This window comes from Helianthus annuus, chromosome 9 (assembly GCF_002127325.2).
Source record: "Helianthus annuus cultivar XRQ/B chromosome 9, HanXRQr2.0-SUNRISE, whole genome shotgun sequence".
Classification (NCBI taxonomy): Eukaryota; Viridiplantae; Streptophyta; class Magnoliopsida; order Asterales; family Asteraceae; genus Helianthus; species Helianthus annuus.
The window spans coordinates 165,683,659-165,707,884 of record NC_035441.2 but is presented as its reverse complement, the minus strand read 5'-3'; the positions used below and the strand labels follow the sequence as shown (position 1 = coordinate 165,707,884).

General features: G+C 34.0%; 1 protein-coding gene across 2 annotated transcripts; it reads left to right on the top strand.

Annotated features, from left to right (window-relative positions):
- Positions 1-16,064: 16,064 nt before the first annotated feature.
- Positions 16,065-19,770, top strand: LOC110879418 (E3 ubiquitin-protein ligase MBR2). 2 transcript variants are annotated; one of them, XM_022127874.2, is made up of 7 exons: positions 16,065-16,128; positions 16,455-16,557; positions 17,311-18,710; positions 18,804-18,854; positions 18,938-19,036; positions 19,164-19,301; positions 19,385-19,770. In XM_022127874.2, the coding sequence occupies exons 3-7, from the start codon at positions 17,343-17,345 to the stop codon at positions 19,511-19,513; spliced, it is 1,785 nt and encodes a 594-aa protein (XP_021983566.1). In that variant the 5' UTR covers positions 16,065-16,128; positions 16,455-16,557; positions 17,311-17,342; the 3' UTR covers positions 19,514-19,770. The 2 variants fall into 2 exon arrangements, with proteins under 2 accessions (XP_021983566.1, XP_021983565.1); XM_022127873.2 differs by lacking the exon at positions 16,065-16,128 and having other exon boundaries at positions 16,188-16,557.
- The last annotated feature ends 4,456 nt before the right edge of the window (positions 19,771-24,226 follow it).

Genomic DNA, 24,226 nt, shown 5'->3' with positions numbered 1-24,226 from the left:
GGGTACCGTACGAACACCAACGGTATCGTTCAACTTTTTTTTAGTTTCAGGGGTAGGGATGAGCTCGGTGCCAACTCATACCGAATCGGTATTGGTACCGAAAATACCGGTTACGGTATCGGTATATGAAGGTAAAAACCGGTAGCGAACCGATACTAAGAACGCCAAATGTCAGTACTGAACTGGTACTTAGGATCTTTCGGTTCAGGAAATTCGGCACCGGTATCCATTACTATTTGCTCATCTCTGACTACGGCCTTCTACCGAACAACATCATTACCATACAACTTTTTAGTTGATTTCCTTTCGGTTATTTTTTAGTGTTTTTTATACATTTTCTTTTTATTCTTGTCAGCGATTCTGTGTGCAACGCGCTCGTAGTGAGTTCAAACACATATAAACACAGACTAAATAACAAAAAAAGCTCGCCGCAACGCGGCGACGGTTGTTATAACTAATTAAAATTATAACTATGAGGTTCTACAGATTACAAATTTAAATATATTTTTGTGGTGACGTATGGTTGATATAGACTTAGGTGCTCTTTGTTTTTTCTGCGGGAAAAGGTCTGCAGTCTGCGGACCACATCTGCAGGTATTTGTAGGAGAAGAGGTGGACCAAATGTCTGCAGTCTGCAAGGAGAAGATGGTTTGTTTTTTTATATATAAAAACCTATTCTCACACTCAACACACACAGAACATCTCTCTGATCTCTATCTCTCTCTGCCTCCCTCTACCACCACAACCACCGTCCACCTCCACCACCACCACCACAACCAACCACCACCACCACAACCAACCACCACCACTTCAGCCACCACCCACCCTGTCGCAACCACCACCACCACCATCTCCTCCTTCCTCCCCCACCAACCCCGTCGCAACCACCAAGCACCACTGCCACCACGAAGCCAACCACCACCACTTCAGCCGCCGTCAACCACCTCCACCGAAACCCTAATTTCACCATCTTCAAGGGTTTCGATTTGGGGGTTTCTGAAGAGAGAGAGAGATCGAGGGAGGAGAGAACGGTGGTGGTTGTCAGTGCCGGTGGGTTTTGACAGCGTCGAGAGAGATCGAGGGAGGAGAGAGGTGAGAAGTGGTTAGGTCTGTGCCAAGAAGACACGGGTCAAGGTCTGTGCCAAGAAGAGGTCTCGCAGACCTTTTTAATGAAAGGTCTGCGAGAAAACACACAAGCTGCTGCACTCAAACGTCTGCGCGCGTCTGTGCGACGCAGACATAAGTGGCCAGAAGTGCTTCTGGCCAAAAAACAAACACCACCTTAGTTAACACAACTATTTTTTTTGAACGATAAATTTCTTTTACTCCTGTCGTGTTTAGGACTTGAACTCAAGATCTCTTCCTAAAGTGTTTAAAGACAGTGCCTTTACGGACCACTACCGTTTTGAAGGTTAATACTATTATTTAAAATTTTAATTGGCCCCCTTCCATTACACCTTCACCTAACGTATTATCTATTATGTATGCAGAGACAGAATGTCCAGGGACTGGCCAATTAATTTTTCCAACCGCTGCTAATGATAGCTCATTAATAAAGACTACCGTTTTTCTAGAATCCAATACAGAGTTTTCAAAATATAAAATCCTTCAAGTAAATGTGGAATTTTTATTTACTAATATGTAAGATTTATGTTTTATTTTTAAAAGATTAATTATATAAGTCAAATACTCAAATATGAGTTCAGGAAGGATACATGATCATCAAATTCAAATACATTCGTTGTCCAATATCGTAAATTTTTAAAAATAATAGATTATTATTACAATAAAGGGGTAAGTTAATCTACAAGGTACACTTAATATACAAAGTGTAAAAAGTAATTATACATAAGGAAATAACCACTAAAACTTACGCATGATGGAAATCAAAATTACGCATAAAAAATTATGCATGAAAGAAATAGCAAATGAAAATTACGCATGAAGAAAGATCAAAATTACGCCACCTATAAAGTTTTTTTTACACTTTGTACATTAAGGAAGATCAAAATTGCACACCTATAAAGTCTTCTTTACACTTTGTACATCAAGGAAGATCAAAATTACTGGAAGATCAAAATTGCACACTTCTTTATGAATAAACAAATGCATACCACGTCCGGTGCCATAAATGAGTATGATATAAAATTATATACAAAAGAAAGTATTTGTGTTTCAATTTTAACATACTTAAAAATAAATATGCAGATTATATGATTAATGTAAGCAGACATAGACATATGAGACAATTTTGGTTAATATAAGTTTTTAGAAGAACTGGAATCTCTAGACACTTGTTATGGAAAGAATGTGATAGACTTCAATTATTTTGCTTTAATTTGTTTAGCTCTCTATTTAAAATAGTTCAATTACAATATAATTATATTTTTTTTTAAACCTAAACATCTAATCTATTCAATTCGAATTGGAACTGCAAGAAACTAAGCAAATCAATAGGGTAATAAAGGTAAGAAATGTTGCGGTGACTACTGTGGCGGAGGCAACAACAATGGTGAGAGCCTATGGTTACAACTTCTTTGGTTGAATATTTTAATAATTTGAAAGAAATACTGTTTTTTTTTTTTTTTTCAAATTTGAATGAATTTTAGACAACTACTTACAATTCGGTTTGTCAATATGCATTGGCGAAGCTTGACCTCCCGTTTTTTTCCGAAACCGGAGGGGGGAACGTATATACCTTAAAAATTCTATACGAAGTTACTGTTCATAACACTACGCATCGAAAAGTTCGGGGGGCGGGCGCCCCCTCCCGCCCCAAGTAAGTCGCGCCACTGCCAATATCGGCTAATCCATATAGTAGAGCCACATCGGGAGGGCTAAGGTTCAAACCAAGACACAAGTAATTTAAATAACTAATGTAAAGTAGGATACCAGTTACATTTGACTCTAAAAAAAAGTCACACTTCGTTTTATTATTCAGCCAAATATGCTACCAGTTGAATTGAATTTTGGCTCCAACCAGTTATTAGATAAAGTTGAAAACTAAACAAGAATACAAGATACACATATAAGAATTCAGATTTTAGTTTTTTTTTTTTTTATAATTATAACGAAAAATCCCTTTTCATCTATAAAGCACGGGCGCAGCATAGTGCGGGTGGGAGGGGACGAATGACCCCTCGAACTTTTCACTCAATAGTGGAGAGTATGTAGTTTTCATATAGAAATTTTTGAGTATGTATGTTTTCGACCCCCTGGTTAATAACGCCTTACTATGACCTTGTGGTTGTGAAATAAAATTTGCATTGTCTTTCAGAAAAAAAAAAAAAAAGTCGTATACAAGAATACAATAAAAAAATTTATACCTCTCCCTAATATTATAGAGAATTATAGCATTGTTTTCCGTTGTACAATAAATGCGATTGTTTTTTAACAACTATTTTTTTTTTTTTCTGATGATTGGAATGAAATAAAAATGCTAATTTTGAAAATTAAATTATGTTTCCTTTTGTTCAGTAATATTTATTACAAAACAAATAATACTATTTATGGCTCATAATTTTTTTTAACAACTAATTTTTTTCTGTAAATACTTGCACTTCTCAAGGATTGAACTTTTGTCTCCCCACAAAAGATAATTTCTCTTGACTACTAGGCCAAAGCCTAAGTGGCGTTCATAAGACTTTTTTATTTGATGTTCTTGTAAACAAATATTTGATGCTGTTAAAAAAATATTTGATAATATACAACTATAATTAAGCTAAATAGGTCTAACAGGATACTTGAATAAATAGTAAATGAATTTCCACAATATCAACCATCGTCTTTTAATTAAACATATTTGGTATTGTTCTATAACTTATTGCAATCTAACTATTAACATTAGGTAACCTATAAATTTAAAATATTATAAATTCAGAATCAAAATATTCAAATTTTAAGATCTTAAATTGATAAGGTTATTGCTATAAAAATCCACAATCAATGGGATGGAAAGTAACTTGAATCTTATGCTAAAACCCAAAACCTTTAAGAAAAATACTAGATTATAGGGTGTGTCGGTATGATAATAAACCTTAAGACCATCATTATCCTTCATATAAGCGATATGTCAACATACTCTTATCCATCATTCTATATGATGTGGTCATGACTTAAATTATCATCTCAATTTTTAGAATTTATTTTGTGTAAAATATATTTAACTAATTAAGAAAAGAGAGGTGCATGATTATCATGGTTTAATTATGTGAACCACGGTGGTTCCCTAAAGGGGGTGGTGTAGCATCATCCCCCATCCTAAATGGCAATTCATGACCCATCCCATACCCCCCATACTCCATAGCCTTAGGCTATAAGGTGTGGTCATAACCCTCATGACCACCATGACCTTCATGTTAATGTCATGTCATCAACATCTAATTCACCAACCAAAACCACTACCCTAAGGTGTGGTCATGACCCAAACCACTATCCCCTTATTTTTTTAATTTATTTTTGTCTAAAGAAAGAGGAAATGAAATATTGGAAAATGGAAAAGAGGATCATTGTTGCCATTGTTTAATCCATGCGAACCATGGTGGATCAAACAAAGGGGTGGTATAGCCTTCTATTTATGTTCTTACGTGGCGAATCATATCCCAACCATGACCCTCACACCCTTCAGCCTTTGAATCAGTATTGTTTAGATTCATATTTTAAAAATTTTGACGGATATTAGACAAGTATTGTATTAGGTGATACTCATCCGATTATTCTAATTCATTTACCCGCATCAAAATCGTTTATATTAATATATTCTTAAAAATACCGTAAATAACAAGTTGAAGTTGTTATAAACTTAAATATATAAAAAAAATATAGAATTCTTGAACGTGTAATTGAGTATATGATATTTCAAGTCGTTTTTAGACAAGTTTAAGATCAGGTAATGAACATCCGACGAATAACTTTTAACAACAAGAGACTATAAATGGGCATACCTGATACCCACAAGTATAACTACACTCCTGACAAGTAATGTGTAACGTGTCCCTAAATGTATATAAGACCAGTATGCAACATCTTTAACTATAATAAAACAAAACCAACTAATCCCACCCTTCATTAACTTAGACCTATTCTTGTCATTTGACAATGTAATATCACTCATTCATGTGTTTTGAGCGGCAAAATCATTCACAACTTATTGTTCTTCTCAATCACAAATTCCTTTCAATAGTTAAATTTAAATAACTTACTAATTTTATATTCAAATCAAGAATAAAAACATTATTTAAGGTATACAAAATTAATTGCTTTTGTTGATGTTACCATTTATCAATATTTATTCTTCATAATTTATTCATAAGTCATAATAAAGAAATAACATACGTATAGAAAAACCGATCGGACGATTTTCATCTTCGAAATACTTATCTCCTAATGAACAACAATATATGTGTAATGATTTCTTGTTATTTTTGCTTTATTTTACTCTAAAGTAATGATTTCTTTTTTTTACTTCATATTGGTAGTTATGATCAAAGTTGTATTAATTAAATGATCATTTGAAGATTAGAAAAACATATAATAATTTATTTATGCCAATTAATTTCAATTACGTACAGTTTTAAATTCATTCTCATAATATTATACATATATTAATAAACGAAGTTAATGAACGGTAAATTTATTATTATAATAATATAACATCAATATTAATACACAATCATCCCTTTCTCATCTCAAAACCCTCACATCAACCCACCGTCGCCCTTCCATCATCCAGCACCACCAAATCCCCTCACATCAACCCACCGTCGCCCTTCCACCATCCAACACCACCAAATCCTGCCATCGGACATCACTCCACACTCCTTTCCCCCCACAACACGCGTCATCCACTGTGCCTCTACTGACATCGACACTGCACCTCCCATTACTACCACCGGTCTGGCTCAAACCGGCGTCAATTGACGTCGGCGACACAGCGACGTTAGAGAGGGAAAGAGAAGCCATGCGAGAAGAGAGGGACTGCAGGATTTTGGGAAGCGTTGTCCTGTTAGGGTTCCGACAACTCTGTATGCTACACAAGGCGGCGGCGGCGGAGATCTTACGGCCTATGTCCTTCGTCATGGATTCACCATTTGAGATCAATACTCAACAGTAACAGCTCGCCAACGCATTCCCAGATCTCTCAATTCATCCCCAGGTATACTTATTCTCCCAAATTCTGTTGAAGTTAGGGTTTTCCAATGAATATGATTAACCTAGGGTTGTAATTTAAGGCAGGAGAAGAAGAAGGAAGTTGTTTCAGGTACGCATCCCCATTGTATGCAGGTTTGCTACTAGATTTTATTACGTTTTTTCTACCATAGGTTTATGGCAGGGTGTTGCTTACTTAAATAAACATGTCTTGCAGAGGGGTAAACCGATGAAACAAAGAATGCATGTTAAGCAGTATGAATACGAAACATATAAAGTAAACAGTTACAGGACTGACATGTTTTTTCTTTAATTTAACCACAGATATGTGTGATTTCAAGTCCAGAACTGGATAGCAAAATAGCAGCTAAACTGATCTGTTGAATAGGTATATATTACATGTTACTTATGATATGCTTATTTTTGCTATTGAAGACGATTTGATTTTGAGCACCAGTGTTATGGGTAAGTGAGATTTACTTGCGTTGTTCACACTTTTTTCAACGTTTATGCAGGTATTCATTTTTTATTTGCGCTTGGTGGAATTGAATGCGACCGATGAACCTAGATTTCAGCCTTCACGCTCTATGGTATCTGTTTTGGATTTGGTAATTTTGTAATATAATCGACCTTTGGGTTTTGTAATCTGTCAAGTTGTTCCCAGAGCTAATGTTTTTATAAAGTAAAGAAATATTGAAAAAATTCAGATTAATTATATCTTCAATAGGTAATTGGACTTTCTGTTTGCCGACAGAAACTGAATTCTCTAATTCAAGACAGGCAAAAAAGAGTTTATTCTAATAAGGAAACGCCAAGTTAAACACATATCCATAGTTATTATCTAAATGATTTTATTAAGCTTTTTAATCTACTGCTACAAAGGCTCCAAATGTGGAAAACGTCAGGTGCAAGTGCTCAACTAGGATCTAAGAGTTTGAGCCATCTAACTTTTTACTAAAACTGCATTTTAGTCTTGAATTTTTTTTTTCTATTATTATGGTTAAAATCATATCATCGAGGTGGCCAGGAAGTTTGCTGTTATTCAAGTCAGATTTCGGTTCTAACGGGTTCATGATTGTGGAGTTTTTTTAATCATTCATCTACCATGGCAATGAATCTAGAAGTTCCTATGATAATTATCTAGCGAGGGTGTACAAGGAAGAGCTACTTTCTAAACTGATGTTATGTTCTTACTACAAGTTAATTTTCATAATGATTCGGTTATTTCTATAAAATGGGCCATCCTGTCTTATGTGGTATGAAATCACTTTGGTTGAATCTCAACCTAGTTTTATGTGTGTCCACGTATGTTTTGCGACTAAGGAATCGAGACGAAAGGGTATAAAGTCACTGCATGTGTTATTCAAGCGTTTGCTTGCTCTTTTCTTATGAAAAGTTTTTAATTCTCATTGAAAATTGTAAAAAAAAAAAAAGAAAGAAACAAAGGTGGTTAATAGGTTTGGATTATTGTCGTGTTATTTTTTGTAATAGTAACTAATTATTTTTTTTTTTGTTAAGGACTCGATTGGGTTATCCAAAAAAATATTTGATTGCGTTGGCTGCAAGACGCCCAGCCACAGTGTCGTGTGGGACGTCGGCACTGGCATCGATCAGACCGTCACTTAAGTAAGTTAATATTCCACTCACTGGTATCAATTTGCGTGTAACCAAGATTATTTTACTTGATTTATGACTTAAATTTATGAATATTAGAATTATTATTAATGTCCTATTTAGTTATCATATTTGTTCTTCGCAACTTAGGAGCATCTACAGAAGTGTAAGCGACACATATACAAGCAAAAATCAGCTAGAATATGCTCCAAAGCTAGCTCGGAGCGGTAGAAATAGTGAGTCATTGTTTGCGAGTAATTTGTAAGATTTTAGGTTTGGCATTTTATTTCTTCAGAATACGTGTGCTTCATCACTGAGTCGTGTGTGTGTGTGTATATATATATATATATGTAATATACGTCATTAAACTTGGAAGGGTTCACTGTCTGTTAATTTTTTTTGGGTTGTTTGCCAGGCGCCGCAACGCGGCGCAGGCTAAAACCTAGTTTATTTAATGTCAAGTTAATTTTCAATAAAAAAATGTATTGTATAACAATTTCTAAATTTTAACACTATCACTATAATAAACTTTTAAAATAAAAGATTTCCCTAACGTTAAATGGATCAACACTGTTTGACGTTTTTCATCTTTTATATAAAGACATGAATTTGTTATTTGTTAGTGTTTATTTACATTTTTGCTTGACATTTTTCAACTTTGATATCTATGATAACTTTATTTTATAATACAACTATTGTTTGTTTATGTTACTAAACATTGTCTAATACGTATTTATTTGAACACTAACGAAAAGGAAGATGTAGGTTCCGATTCTATTTTGAACTTTTGTCAATGAAATAATATATTTCATTTCTATAATATCTATACTTTTTAAGCCTACATGACTAATAACTATATATATATATAGAGTAGGGATCTTGCGGAAAGTGTGTTTTTCCTAGAAAGTGTAGGAAGCGATCTGGGCCATCAGATGAGTGTGTTTAATGGGTGAGATCATTTTGACGCCATTTTTGTAATATAAATGTCTTTAAAATAGACTAATTTAATTGATTGAGGGTAAATGTGTCATTTAAGTTGTTTTAAATGAGTAAATAACTACCAATCATAAAACCACCTCCAAAAATGTCGCCATTTCTCTCTCTCTCTCTCTCTCTCTAACTCCTCACATTTGAAAACACCAAAGCATACAAAAAATAACGATAAATCAAATCTAGATGTGTTCATAGTAGTGTGTTTTAGCGATAAAACACAATGTGACGAGCTAGTGACTGACTGCTAAAACACAACATCAAGAATGCCAAAATCATATCAACCAGTAACTGATAAAACACATTGTGATGAAACAGTAACTGAAACCAGTAACTAATAAAACACACTGTGATGAAACCAGCAATTGATAAAACACAACGACAAAAATCCTCTAATTAATCCAATGATAAACTATTAAAACACAATGGTATTAGTCTGTTTGCTGGTAAAACAAAATGTCAAGAAATCCTCTAGCAAATCAAACAAAAAATCAAGTTAATACTCAATGGTAATAGTCTGTTTGCTGGTAAAACACAATGTCAAAAATCAAGAAATCCTCCAGCAAAAATCATTGTATGGATTGTATGATTTAAATTAAAACTATTAAAACACAATGCTATTAGTATGTTTGCTGGTAAAACACAATGTCAAGAAATCCTCCAGCAAGTCAAACAAAAAATCAAGTTAATACTCAATGGTAATAGTCTGTTTGCTGGTAAAACACAATGTCAAGAAATCCTCCAGCAAAATCAAACAATAAATCAAGTTTTATACTCAATGGTATTAGTCTGTTTGCTGGTAAAACACAATGTCAAGAAATCATCCAGCAAATCAAACAAAAAAACAAGTTTAATACTCAATGGTATTAGTCTGTTTGCTGGTAAAACACAATGTTAAAATTTCTTCCAGCAAATCAAACAAAAAATCAAGTTTAATACTCAATGGTATTAGTCTGTCTGCTGGTAAAACACAATGTCAAGAAATCAAGAAATCCTCCAGCAAAAATCATTGCTGGTAAAGATGTTGTGAAAGACCAGATTTACGTATTCCCTGTAAATATGTTGTATGGATTGTATGATTTAAAACTATCAATTTGAATTAAATGGGATATTTAGTTTCCATAATTATCTGGTAAGTTAGTTATCCCAATATAATCCATAATTAAAATAATATTCAAATAACACAAATGCCCTTTTTATTAAAAACTCTCCATGCCACATGTCACCTTCCTATTGCTTCCTATACTTTATAGGAAACTTAGGCTTTCTATCCAACTCCCACTCTATATATAGGATAGGAGTTGGCCAGAAAGTCCAAATTTCCTAAAAAGTGTAAAAAGTCATAAAACACCATAATATCAACCATAAAACACACCAAAAACCCACAAATAATATGATGAAGATTACTAAAACATCATGTATGTGGGTTTTGTGTTGTGTTTTAGATGTTAAGGCTCTGATTGTGGAATGACAAATATTATTGTGTTTTGTGTTGTTTAGCATTGTGTGTTTTATATTCATAGTTCTACGATGGTGTGTTTGAAGTTTTTATGGACTATTAGAGTTTGAATATGGTGTTTTAGTAATATTCATTCTATTATTCGTGAGTTTTAGGTGTGTTTTATGCCTGAAATTATTGTGTTTTATGACTTTTTACACTTTTTAGGAAAAACACACTTTCCGTAGGATCCCCACTCTCTCTCTATATATATATATATATAGTAGGAGTTGGGTGGAAAGTTTATTTTTCCTAGAAAGTCTAGGAAGGAATAAGATTTGGACATGTGTCATTGAGGGATTTTAAGTAGAAGGGCTATCATGTAATTTCACATTTTAATTTTATTTTTGGAATGTATCTTCATTAACTAAAATTCCATGATTTTCGGAATTTTTATTGTTTTCGAATTCAAATCTGCAAGTCAATGTGTTTATCTGAAACTATCAGCATGTTCTTGGTGATGTGTTTTACCAGTCAAAGAGGTTGAAGTCAGTGTGTTTTAACAATCTGAAGTCAATATATAATCAGGTTGTGTTTTAACAGTTATTTTGCATTTTAACACTCTGAATGTGTTTTATGTTGTTGTCTATGTCACATTACATCCCATTGTGTTTTTTGATGATTACATTACATCATAATGTGTTTTACAACAGTTTGTTTTTATACTGGAGTTTAACAAATCTGATTGTGTTTTAAGTCAGCAGATTTGCTGGAGGATTCTTGATATTGTGTTTTAACAGCAAGCAGATTCTTGACATTGTGTTTTAAAAGCAAGCAAGCCATTGTGTTTTAACAGCAAGCAGATTCTTGACGCTGTGTTTTAACAACAAGCAGATTCTTGACGCTGTGTTTTAACAGCAAGCAGATTCTTGACGCTGTGTTTTAACAGCAAGCAGATTCTTGACGCTGTGTTTTAACAGCAAGCAGATTCTTGACGCCGTGTTTTAACAGCAAGCAGATTCTTGACGCTGTGTTTTAACATCAAGCAGATTCTTGACGCTGTGTTTTACATGCCTCTCTACAATCATCAATTAAAACAGAAAAAACACAGCCAAGTTACAAGCAGATTAAGACCGAAAACGTATATGCACTTCAAGAACTTTAATCACAACATAAGATATGAATACCAGTGAAGAAAAGGGGTATCAACAAGCCTTGGAACCGAAATCTGAATGCTTTTGGGGTCCTGTTTTGCGTCGCCAACAGCAAGGGGGAGTAGAGATCGCAGGTTTTGTTATGTTTAGGGTTGGATTGGAGAGAGAAAGAGAGAAAAGCAAATCAATAATGGAGAGAGAGAGAGGGAAAATCTCATGAAAGTAGGGATTGCAGTTATCTAATTGATTTAAAAAAACGGCAATTTGACAAAATTGCCCCTATTCATTTAAAACAATCAATTAATTAAACTCAAATATTACAAGATTGCCATTGATTTAATCTCAACCCTTAAACACACCAATCAGATGGACCAGATCGCTTCCTAGACTTTCTAGGAAAAACACACTTTCCGTGCGAACCCTACTCTATATATATATATATATATATATAGTGGGGATCCTACGGAAAGTGTGTTTTTCCTAAAAAATGCAAAAAGTCATAAAACACACCTAAAACTCACAAATAATAAAATGAATATTACTAAAACACCATATTCAAACTCTAATAGTCCATAAAAACTTCAAACACACCATCGTAGAACTATGAATATAAAACACACAATGCTAAACAACATAAAACACAATAATATTTGTCATTCCACAATCAGAGCCTTAACATCTAAAACACAACACAAAACCCACATACATGATGTTTTAGTAATCTTCATCATATTATTTGTGGGTTTTTGGTGTGTTTTATGGTTGACATTATGGTGTTTTATGGCTTTTTACACTTTTTAGGAAATTTGGACTTTCTGGCCAACTCCTATCCTATATATATATATATATATATATATATAGAGAGAGAAAGAGAGAGAGAGAGAGAGTTGGGTGAAAAGTCTATTTTTCCTAGAAAGTCTAGGAAGGAATAAGAATTGGACATGTGTCATTGAGGGATTTTAAGTAGAAGGACTATCATGTAATTTCACATTTTAATTTTATTTTTGGAATGTATCTTCATTAACTAAATTCCATGATTTTCGGAATTTTTATTATTTTCGAATTCAAATCTGGAAGTCAATGTGTTCATTAACTAAAATTCCATGTCACATTACATCGCATGTTCCATTGTTCAGAAGATTACTGGAATTTATCAGCATGTTCTTGGTGCTGTGTTTTAACAGTTTACAGGGATAAAGTCATTTTTTATAGATCCCACAATATAAAGAAGGTAAAACACAGGGTATGAATCTGATTGCTGTTAAAATACAACTGTATGAATCTGAATGCTAAAACACAACTGTATGAATCTGATTGCTGTTAAAACACAACTGTATGAATCTGAATGCTAAAACACAAGTGTATGAATCTGCTTGCTGTTAAAACACAACTGTATGAATCTGTTTGCTGTTAAAACACAACTGTATGAATCTGAATGCTAAAACACAACTGTATAAATCTGCTTGCTGTTAAAACACATCTGTATGAATCTGGATGCTAAAATACAACTGTATGAATCTGAATGCTAAAACACAACAGTATGAATCTGCTTGCTGTTAAAACACATATGTATGAATCTGCTTGCTATTAAAACACAACTGTATGAATCTGTTTGCTGTTAAAACACATCTGTATGATCTGAATGCTAAAACACAACAGTATGAATCTGCTTGCTGTTAAAACACATCTGTATGAATCTGAATGCTAAAACACAACTGTATGAATCTGCTTGCTGTTAAAACACATCTGTATGAATCTGGATGCTAAACCACAACTGTATGAATCTGCTTGCTGCTAAAACATAACTGCGTTAATTTGCTTGCTGTTAAAACACATCGTCAAGAAAACGGAGATGATAAGAACAATATTTGAATGGTGATGATGAACTCGGAGATGGTGGAGATTGGAGAAGTGTTTTAATTTGATCCGGTGCTCTCCATCGTTTCTAAAGTTATCTTCTTCCATGATTGTAGTTATTTTTTGTAGGGATTGGGGTTTCCAAGATGGGTTTGGAGAAAGAGAGGGGGAAAATCGCTTGAATTTAGGAACTGGGCGGTTATCTAATTGATTTAAAACACGGCCATTGACAAAATTGCCCCTACTCATTTAAAACAATCAATTAATTAAACTCAAATTTTACAAGATTGCCATTGATTTAATCTCAACCCTTAAACACACCAATCGGATGGACCAGATCGCTTCCTAGACTTTCTAGGAAAAACACACTTTCCGTGCGAACCCTACTCTATATATATATATATATAGTGGAGAGTTCAAATGAGAATAATTTTTTTGTAAGAAGAAAAAAGAAGAAATTTCAACCAATAAGAATGCTTTATTTTACTTTTTTTAATATAAGTATTTAATTTTATTATAAGGGTACATTGGTAAATCTACATAGGTCATTAATTTGTAGTCTTCCTTTTTAATAGCTAACTACATTAAATAATTTGTAACTTATCTTCAAAATATATATTTTTTTTCAAAAAAATAAAATAAAATAATTTAAAGTGTAGGATAAATTACGAGTTGTGAAGGATAAATTACGAGTTGTGTAGGATAAATTTCAACGTGTAGGATAAATTTCAAAATATGTAGGCTAACTTTTGATGTGTGTAGGCAAAAAAAGTTAGCGTGGAGGATAATAGTCTTTATGACTAATTAATTAGTCAAAAGGGATAATAAATGAGTTAAGTGAAAAAACTATTTAATGTTTTACAAAATTACCCCTTTGTTCTTTTTTTCTTAATTAAATTTTCTTCTCAAATGAACCTTACCCTATATATATATATATATATATATATATATATAAACACGTATTTATTATTTAAATACCAATTATAGAATTAGAGGTTATAGATCTATATTTTTTATACTTTATAATTTGTATTAATATTAATTAATTTTGTTCCCGATATGTTTCAAATTAAATATTCTTTTTTTATTGTGTATTTACTAATTATAAAAAGTACTAATTTTAAATCATCATAATCATAATGAAGAATGCAACTAAATATCTAATTTCGAATGTGATAAAATAAAGTTTCAAAAAATGATTAAATAATCAATCGATACATAATTTTTTTCTTCAATATCTAAATATCTAATCCGAATATAATAAAATCAACTAACAAAATTATCCGAGATTTGATTAATAGTGATTTATAACATACCGAAAATAAAAATAAATTATCTTTGGTAACTATGATAATTGAGGTGATTTTAAAATTGAAATATTTTTTACACTAAGACTATGGGGTATGGTGGGCCGGGGGTTGGGGCATGGGTTGACACGTGTAGTTCGAGCCCCCCCCCCCCTCCCATGGTGAGTGACATGTCCGTGGGGTATGGCGGGGTGTGGCTAGCCCGGCGTGCCTTGGTCAGGTGTATTAAAATAAAAAAAAATCTAAACATGGCCCGCTATGCCCTAGCCAACAAGCCAATAAGAGCTGGTCACATAGGATCGCTAGCATGCCCCACGCCCGGCCTTAAACTCCCGCCCAAGGGGCCACGCCCAAACCCAAGCCCATCCGGGGTGGTGACTTGGGCGTTTCTCTACAACCCACGCCCTAACCCCCGCCCCATACCCCATAGTCTAAAGGAAACTTTTTTCCCTCTAATATAACTTATTTAAACTTTCTACATTTCCATACTGCATTAGTCCATTTTATTGTTATATGTCAAACAAACACATCTTCTATAACTTATCAAGAACACGTATGTTGTTTACAATTGGCTCGACTTGATTGTGAGTCAATCATAGAAACAGGTTATTACTTCCTATATTTTTATTATTTGTTTCTATTGTTATAAGTGTGTGTAGTTTTATCTCGTATACTAATCAATTATTAAAGAATTGTACTTATTAGTTAACGATGTATATGTTTATACTTTGATTAAAGAATGGATCTTCTTTTTCTTTATTCGGTTACCTTAAACTAATGATTTTATAATCAAAACATGACAATTATCAATAAATTTGTAAGAAACATTTTCTTTATACAACCAAAACTAGTGTAACACATGAAAACTTAAACTAGTGATTTTATAATTCATGCACTCGGTTTAGAAATCAACACGTGTTTTACATCGACCGAAAATAGACACTGATACTGACACCGATGTTGTTCGAATGGTATCAAGTGATTCGAAAGCAAAACCAGTTGTCCAGTTTGGTACGCTATGGTAGCGATAGGATCTTAGTTTATCGAAAGCAAAAACAATAAAAATAAATACCGTTACCTATACAAATATTGTTCAATTGGTTTCGATTCGGATTGATACGATAGCGACACAATAGCTTTTACAATAACGTTTATACGAAAATATTGAAAAGAATAAACATAGAATGCAAACCAACCAAATTGATACCAACAGAACAAAATCGGTACCGGTTTTGATATTCTTTATTATTGGTTTCGATTGATGTAAGGTTTTCTCTTTCAATTACTAAAGCGAGTGTCGGTACCGTAACGAACCGAACATATACCAACTGAATTCCTGCTGCAAAGCGCGGGAGAAAATTGCTAGTTGAATATGAAACTGAAAGCCAACCCAATACCATCTCTACACGTTAGCAACTTGGTGGGATCCTTGAAGAATAGTAGGTTTGATTAAAAAAATAATAATAATAATAAAAAGATAAATGAATTTGGTAAATAATAATCATATCATAGTTTGGTATATAATAACTATAGGGTATAAAGAGAAGAGGTTAGATGTGAAAGGATTAGAAGATAAAGGGGCATGTGAAAGGGGTGATTTAATTTTCTCGACAGCCATTTCGTACGTACTCATCTCTCTCTCTTTTTAGGAAATTACTTCGACCCTTGTGACTTTGTGTGTATCTGTCTTCTTTCGTAAATTAAAGATTATCATAATAATTTTAATTAATTAATTTAACTTATGAATCAATTACATAATTAATAATCCAACCTCCTCTAAATTCAATTTCACCCAACAAACCACACAATTTCTTCTTTGATTTCTCTCATTCTCATATCTATTCTCTCAACTTCCAAAACCCCTCTTTCTTGTTCTTGCTTTCAAAACAGTCTTTGCTTCATAAAGATGATTGCTTGATTGATTCTTGTGTTTGTTTGTTCTTATAGAGGCGTAAAAGAAGATATAATTTGGTAAAGATTAAGTCTTTTTTATCATTCTTTTTCTCAAGAACCGTTTCAAGATCTTCATCTGTCTTCTGATCTTTTTCAGGTATGTTCTTGGATACATCTTTCATAGATCATTGTTTACAACATTTACAATACCCAGTTTCTGTTTTGTGTTTTTTCTTGAATTTGTCATCTTAAAAGTGAAAATTTTCAGTTTTTGTTGCTTGTTTTGGTTTTTAGATGATGGGTTTTGTCAGAAAGATTGTGTGTATGTATTTTACTTTTTAAAAATTTGATTTTTTTTGTATGTGTTTGTATCTTTTTTCAGGTTTATGTCTTTTTGTTTGAATTTTTTATTTTTGTGAATTAGTATGTTTCTTCTCTTGTTTGTTTGGTTGTTTCAATTGTTTACTTTTCCTGATCCATATTTTCATGAATGTGCCCCAATTTGATTAATGTTATGAAACTGTTCTTGAAACATTGCTTGGGCTGTGTTGGAATTTATGATTGTTTATAGATTAGGGGTAGATCCATTGCTTTTGATGCATGTACTTATGGGGTGAAATTGGTTACAAGATTAAAGGGTTTAAAAGATTTTGTTCATTGTTTGCTTGATTTGATTTACAGGCTGATATTTTTATGTTGTGCACCTGTTTTTTTCTTTTTGTTGCTTGAAGTTATGACATAAATCCACCTAATTTAGGTCAGAGGATTTGACTTTAGTACATGTTTACACATGGTTTGGTGCCTGTACAATTTAGCAATCAATTCCTTCTCTTTAAATGTTACAACTTAAAAATCACATTGTTCTTTTGACAGTCTGGCAAATGTTGTGACATTTTTAAAAAAATTGCAGGGTGTCATCTTCATAAACCATTGTTAATTCTAATGCAAGGGCAAAAAGGTGCTATTGGTTCATCACCAGATGGTTCAACTTCAAGTGATTCGGGTGTCGTAGAGCAGCAAATACGCTGGGCTAACTTCATTCGGGGCCCGCCAACCAACACAAATCAAGAAACCCGAAACTTAACTATGTGGAGCATGGGTGAATCAAGTTCAAGCTCCGTGACGAACAATGCGGGTCCCTATCACGAGCCACTGGCAAATATGCTTTCATTGGGTGATGCTAATAGTGGTAATCATCATCTTGGTCATAATGTTACTGTAAACCCGTCGACGTTTATTGGTATCAATCCCTCAAATTACGCTAGTAGTAGTTCGTCTTCCGGCCCGTTTGAGATGGAGGCCCGTCAACGACCCTGTAAAAGAAAAGCAGCTGAGTTGACTATTGGTCAATCGTCTTCCGGGATCATAAGTTCAAGCGTATTTCAAAAGGGTAGTAATGATAATAACGGGCAACTAAATTTAGTTTCATCCGATCCGATTATTCCAAGACCTGGACCGGTTATCGGAGGAGTTTTTCCCGACAATCGTGTTGCGGACAACAATCGTAGAAATGTTCGGATAAGGATTAATAATTCCCGACAACAAGATTCATTGCCTGTTAATGGTAACAATAATCTTACCGGGCAACTAAATTTTTCGTTGCCGTATCCTTCTTTGGGACTTAACCCTGTTGTAACAACAGGGGAGAGTTCATCAAGTCAAGATGGTCGACGGATGTTGCGGGTCCCGGCAATAAGAAGAAACCCGCAAGTAACTTCTAGAAACAGGAGTTCTAGCTCAAGAGCTAATCGACCAGCTTCATTAAATATTATTGGCGGTCAAGGAGATAACTCGAGAACAATGCCAACAAATATTTCAGATCATCCTTTATTTGTCCAACCACATGACTTACGAAACCCTGCTCAAACTGCAATTAACTGGAATCTGAATTCTAGTGGAGGGAACGGGAATGGGAATGGGAATGCAACCAACAACGGTAACAACGGTCTTGCATCGACAGCGAACGCGGGTGCTAATTCGGGCCCACGTCATGGAGCTTCAACTTATTCTTCAAGAAGACTCTCTGACGCTCTGCGATGGTCTTTGTTGTCGTCTATTGACTCCGGTGGTGGTGGTGGAGGGCAAAACGGTAATCTTTTCGCTAGAATTCCACCGCCTGTGGGTACTTCGGCTTCTTCTTCACAAGAATCTGGAATCCCGCCTGTAATTGGTATCGCAGGTCATCATCCTCTACATCATCATATTTCCCACTTACGGTCGACCGATAGACAGCTTGATGGTGTTTACGGATACCCTCATGTGGTACGTAACGTGGCTGGTGGAAGTGAAAGAAGAGGCAGGATAGCAGAGGTCTGTTCTATGATTTATGACTAATTCATGGTTAAAGTTATATTTATTTCTTCTACAATAATGCTGAAACTATTCGGTCTTTGTTTGTTGCAGATTCGCAATGTCTTGGAGCTTATACGCAGGGGAGAAAACTTGCGATTTGAGGTTGGTTCTTTTTCATATACAGACATTTATTTATATAAAAAATCCATTTTTTTTAATTTAATTTTGTTTTTATTGTGCGACAGGATGTTATGGTGCTAGATCAATCAGTCTTCTATGGCATGGCTGGTATTCATGATCGACACAGGGATATGCGGCTCGATATTGATAACATGTCCTACGAGGTAACCAAAGAAATCATTTCCTCTGTTTTTTTTTATTTTTTTTTTTACTTTTATCAAACTACGAATTTTACTTTTTATCAAACTACGAATAGTTAATCATGAATCATGTCGTGTATTTTGTGTTCAGGAGCTATTGGCATTAGAAGAACGAATTGGAAATGTGAACACTGGATTGACCGAAGAAAAAGTTTCTACTTGTTTGAAACAGAAAACCTACGCGAGTGTAACAGGTCAGCCGGATGCTGAACCTTGCTGCATATGTCAGGTACTACTCGTTATTTGTTTAATTATCGTTACTAAACGATTAGTCTCTGTAGATTAATATGTAAATGTTTTATGTCTGAACAGGAGGAATACGTGGATGGAGATGAATTGGGAGCGTTGGACTGTGGGCATGATTTCCACACGAGTTGCATCAAACAATGGCTGCTTCAGAAGAATCTGTGCCCGGTTTGCAAGTCGACAGCTTCTAAATGAGCGGGTTGTTGTTGAAGATGACGGTTGCTGCTTCGTTGGATCGAGAAGAATGAACAAAAGCGAGGTGGATTTGGTAATGTTTTTGAGGCAAATAGTATTCTTTGGTTAATGCACTTTCCCTAGATTATCATTCTGAGTATTTTTTTTTTGTATTTTCTCAATGTCATTTTCCCATTTATTTAAATTTACAATTTTGTTTTTGGAGGATATTATGCCATTATGGAATCAAAAGGTGGAACTAATGCCATTTTTTTCAATATTTTATTGCTAAGTCATTGTCAAGATGTTTCATACCTACTTTCTAGGAAAGCGTGATACAAATGTGTATGAGATTATCGAACCCCGCCCCTTAATTATTCGGGTATGATATTTGATTGTAAACCTAGCCCATTTCCTGGTATATGAATGAGATTATCAAAACCAGTTCTATACTTGATCAATGTAATGTTTAGTACAATCGGGTCTAAGACTCGAATTGGGTTTTAGTAATCTTAGTACCATTACCATATGATTATTTTTGGGTTTAGAGTATGTGAAATATTTTAATACATGCTTTTTTGGAATGTTATGAATTTACCATTATGTTGTATGGTTAGTGGTTTAGGAAAATAAAGTAAAACCATTATTTAGGTGTGTTTTTTTTGGGTATTGCTTTTGGGTTATAAACATAACAAAGGAAAATAAACTAAAATCAATATTTAGGTGTTTTTTTGGTATTGATTTTGGGTTATAAACATAGAAAAAAAAAAGATTATAAAAATGTAGACTTTTTATTCTCTGATAAACCAACCAGCTGTTTCTTATCTTTTTACCAAAAATACTTTTCACAAGTTGATGGAGAGAGATCAGAATGGTTGGCTTTAGATGACGAAATAACCATTTGAGAGTGCAACTCGTATAAGGAGATAATATTAACAATTTTTGTTCTGACTTTTTCTTTAGTTGACCGAAACTCCAATATTGTTGTCATGGATATTTTGAATTGTAAAAGCCAAGGATTTCGTTGTTGATATGTTTGTTATATCTAGGTTTGTTTGGTGAAACTTACCAAGCTAAAGATATTACTTGATAAAATAATTGTATAAAAAATAGAATGTCAAAAACCAACAGAATTAAAACTCCAAAAATAATAACCAAGTTGATTTGTAAGAACTAGAGTTCAAGTTGTTTACCATTTAGAAATATAAGCTTAAAACTCTCATATCCAAATAATGTTAAAACTTTAAACATGAGGCTGTTTCATTTTTAAAAACAAAAGCTTTAAACCCATTTCGCATTAATTTCCAGCTATTACAACTCAACAACCATCGACCTAATCATCATTATTCAGAGTCTAAAGCCCCTAAAATACAACCACAATCATCGTTTCCACTTCCTATCGCAACCTGCTTTCAATTTCTAAGCTATCGGCTATTACTAGACGAAAAAAGTAACCGTAATCACCCATGGCGAGGGGTCCATCGGGATTCGAGAAGAGTTTATGGGTGAAATTAGGACCCCCACTTCGTAGTTCGCTTAAGGTCTCCAAAAATATTGAAACAACTCTGCTTCTCTTTTTGTTGTCATGGTATTTTTAATTAACAATGTTCATCTATAAACAAATGATATATAATTAGAGGGTAAGGTTATTGTAAAAAAGGTTAAAAATGTGAGAAATGTGAGAAATATTGTGGAGATGACATGTGTCCTCCATCTAAATTAATTCAAAAGGGTAAACAAGTAATTTTATAATTAATTCAAAACATACCATAACCCCCACCTTAATTATAGAAACAAGATTTTTTTAAAAGATCTCTAAAAAACACTACGAATAACACTGCAACCATCATTCAGCACATATATAACACCATTCAATAATTATATAACACCATTCAGCAAGTATATAACACCATTCAGTAAGTATATAACACCATTCAGTGAAGAATATAACATCATTCAGTAAAGAATATAACACCATTCAGCACATATATAACACCATTCAATAATCATTACACCTCTGTAAAGAATATAACACCATTCAGAAAAGAATATAACACCATTCAGCACGTATATAACACCATTCAGTAAAGAATATAAGACCATTCAATAAAGAATATAACACCATTCAGTAAAGAATATAACACCATTCAGCACATATATAACACCATTCAATAAAGAATATAACACCATTCAGCACATATATAACACCATTAAATAATCATTACACCTCTGTATCATCTTCTCCACTTCCGGCACCATCACTGCCGCTCCGCCGCTGCTGTCGTGTAGAGAGAGAGATCGCCGCTGCCGCACCACCACTGCCGATCCGGCACCCACCACCGCCGCACCACCACTGCCGATCCGGCACCACCACCGCCGCTGCCGCTCGCCGCCGCCGCTCCACTGCAATGTAGAGAGATAGATCGAAATTGTAGAGAGAGAGAGCTCTGGTCGTGCGATTGGAGAGAGAGATCGAAATTGTAGGGATTTTGATTACAGTTTCCTATTTTGAATGGATATAAAGACTTTATTACCCATATAATTTTCAATTCAGTCCAAAAAAATAAAACAAATTTTACAATTTGGTCCCTATTAATCTAAACCATTAGATCAAAGATCTAATGGTGTAGATTCTTTCTTATCCTTCTCACACTTTTATTCTTTTTTACAGGAACCTTTACCTATAATTAGATACATAATCCTTTATTTTAAATTTTCTATTCACTGCATTTTAGGGTAAAGTCTACAAACAAATGATACACAATTTAAGATATGTATGTCTAATGCAATTAATAATTGAAAAAAAAGTCAATTTTACTCTTAATGCAAATAAGTTAGAAAAGCTTACCTTTAACTTAAACTACTTACTGGTACAAGAATTCGAGTCTCATTTAACAGGGGGAGGGGAGAGAAAAGAGATGAAAATATGAAAAATTATGTTTCCGAGTTTCATTTAAGAGGGGGAGGGGAGAGAAAAGGGGGGGGGGGGGGAGGAAGAAAATTTATCCATATATTCATCCTCCCAAATTGGAGAGATTAGGAGAGAAAATTCAATAAATTACTAAATTACCCTCCAATCTAATTAAAATGTTTTATGTTTAAAGGGTATAATGATAAAATTGTTATTTTCTTTTCTTTTCCTCATAAGTCGGGAACACATAAAATGTTTGATTTCTTCTCTTTTCCTTTACATTTCATTAAACTCGGGAACACGAAAAAAATCACATTTTTTCCCTCATTTTCTCTCTTAATTCATTTTCCTTCCCCTCTCCCTATCAAATGAGACTCGGGAACATAGTGTAAAACACTCACACAAATAAAACTTGACGTAAAGAAAACAAGACATAAAAATTGGAGTGGTTCACTCGTTCCATGTGATTGAGCTACATTCATAATCGAACTTCACAGACATCTCATTATTATGATATTCTATCATAAGTGTTTATAATATCTCCCTCTCTCACACACACATATATTTATTTATTTAGAGAGAGGACAAATTAGGGTTAATCCTGCATGACTGCTTGTTCTTCAAATAAATTGAAAACTTCCAAGATTTAATGATAAAGATAAGATTAAGGACAAGTGGAAAATTGGTGAATATTAACCATCCATTTTTAAAAATAAACAATCATTTGATGGTTGTGCCATTGCCCAAGCCAACATCAAGGTACGGGTTACACAAAACAGGATACACAAACAACATTGCATAGAACCCCCACCTTTTTGTGAGTTTATTGATAAAAGAAAAACATAGGGTAATGATATCCTTAGCCTTTTGTCCTTTTATATATGTGGGGTAACTTTTTTTATTATCAAAGGGTAAATCAACTTAATTTATATATATATATATATATATATATATATATTGAAAAGTATAATTCGTTAACACGCCTCCGACCTAAAAGGGCAAAAGGCCAAACAAAACACAACCCCTAACCCAAGCGGACAAAGGGCAAGCAAATTACAACATACACAATAGGTATTTACACCACTCCCCCAACTAATATAATTATATGAAACTCTATTTTAACCCAACCGAAGCCCCTTGATTTAATCTCCCCTAGAATGTCTTGCGGGCTATGCTTTAAATGCTTGAATATCGACTCGTTTCTTCCTTTCTAGATACACCAACAAGTAGTGATCACAAGACCGTGAATAATCTTCTTCGATTTCTTACCCAACTGAGAGAACTTGTGAATATTCATTATATCTTTGAAATCGAAAGCGAAAATAGGGGGAATACTGCACCAAGCGCTAAAACCCATCCAAACTCTATTGATCACCGTGCAAGCAGTAAAAAGATGATCCACCGTTGTCTCATATTCCTCACAGAATGGGCACATTACAGACGTGATTTCCACATTCATTCTCCTTAAATTTACTTCGTAGCTAATCTGTCCATATTTCCTCTCCAAGCCATGATGTTGCATTTTAAAGGAACCCACTTACACCACTCAAAACTAGGAAGATTGTTTTCACCTCTATCTTCTATCATCATCTTTTTTATCGACTTCACCGTGAACCATCCCGAATCATCTCCTCCCCACGACCATGAATCCTTATCATTGGTAAGCACTACCAGATTAAGAACTTCTTGAAGATCCTACCACTCCCTTAACTCAGCAACTGACTCCAGCTGTCTATACCAATTCCCCGTTAGGCCACCAGATCCTAGACCCACAACAATCCTGTCTGCTACCTTGCACAATTTAAACAACTCTAGACCGAACA

What these genes read in the sequence shown, in the direction of transcription:
- LOC110879418 (XM_022127874.2), top strand. Translation starts at nt 17,343, where the DNA reads ATGCAAGGGCAAAAAGGTGCTATTGGTTCATCACCAGATGGTTCAACT. An exon ending in GAAGAGGCAGGATAGCAGAG is followed by an intron (nt 18,711 to 18,803) that starts GTCTGTTCTATG and finishes TGTTTGTTGCAG; the next exon opens with ATTCGCAATGTCTTGGAGCT. An exon ending in GAGAAAACTTGCGATTTGAG is followed by an intron (nt 18,855 to 18,937) that starts GTTGGTTCTTTT and finishes ATTGTGCGACAG; the next exon opens with GATGTTATGGTGCTAGATCA.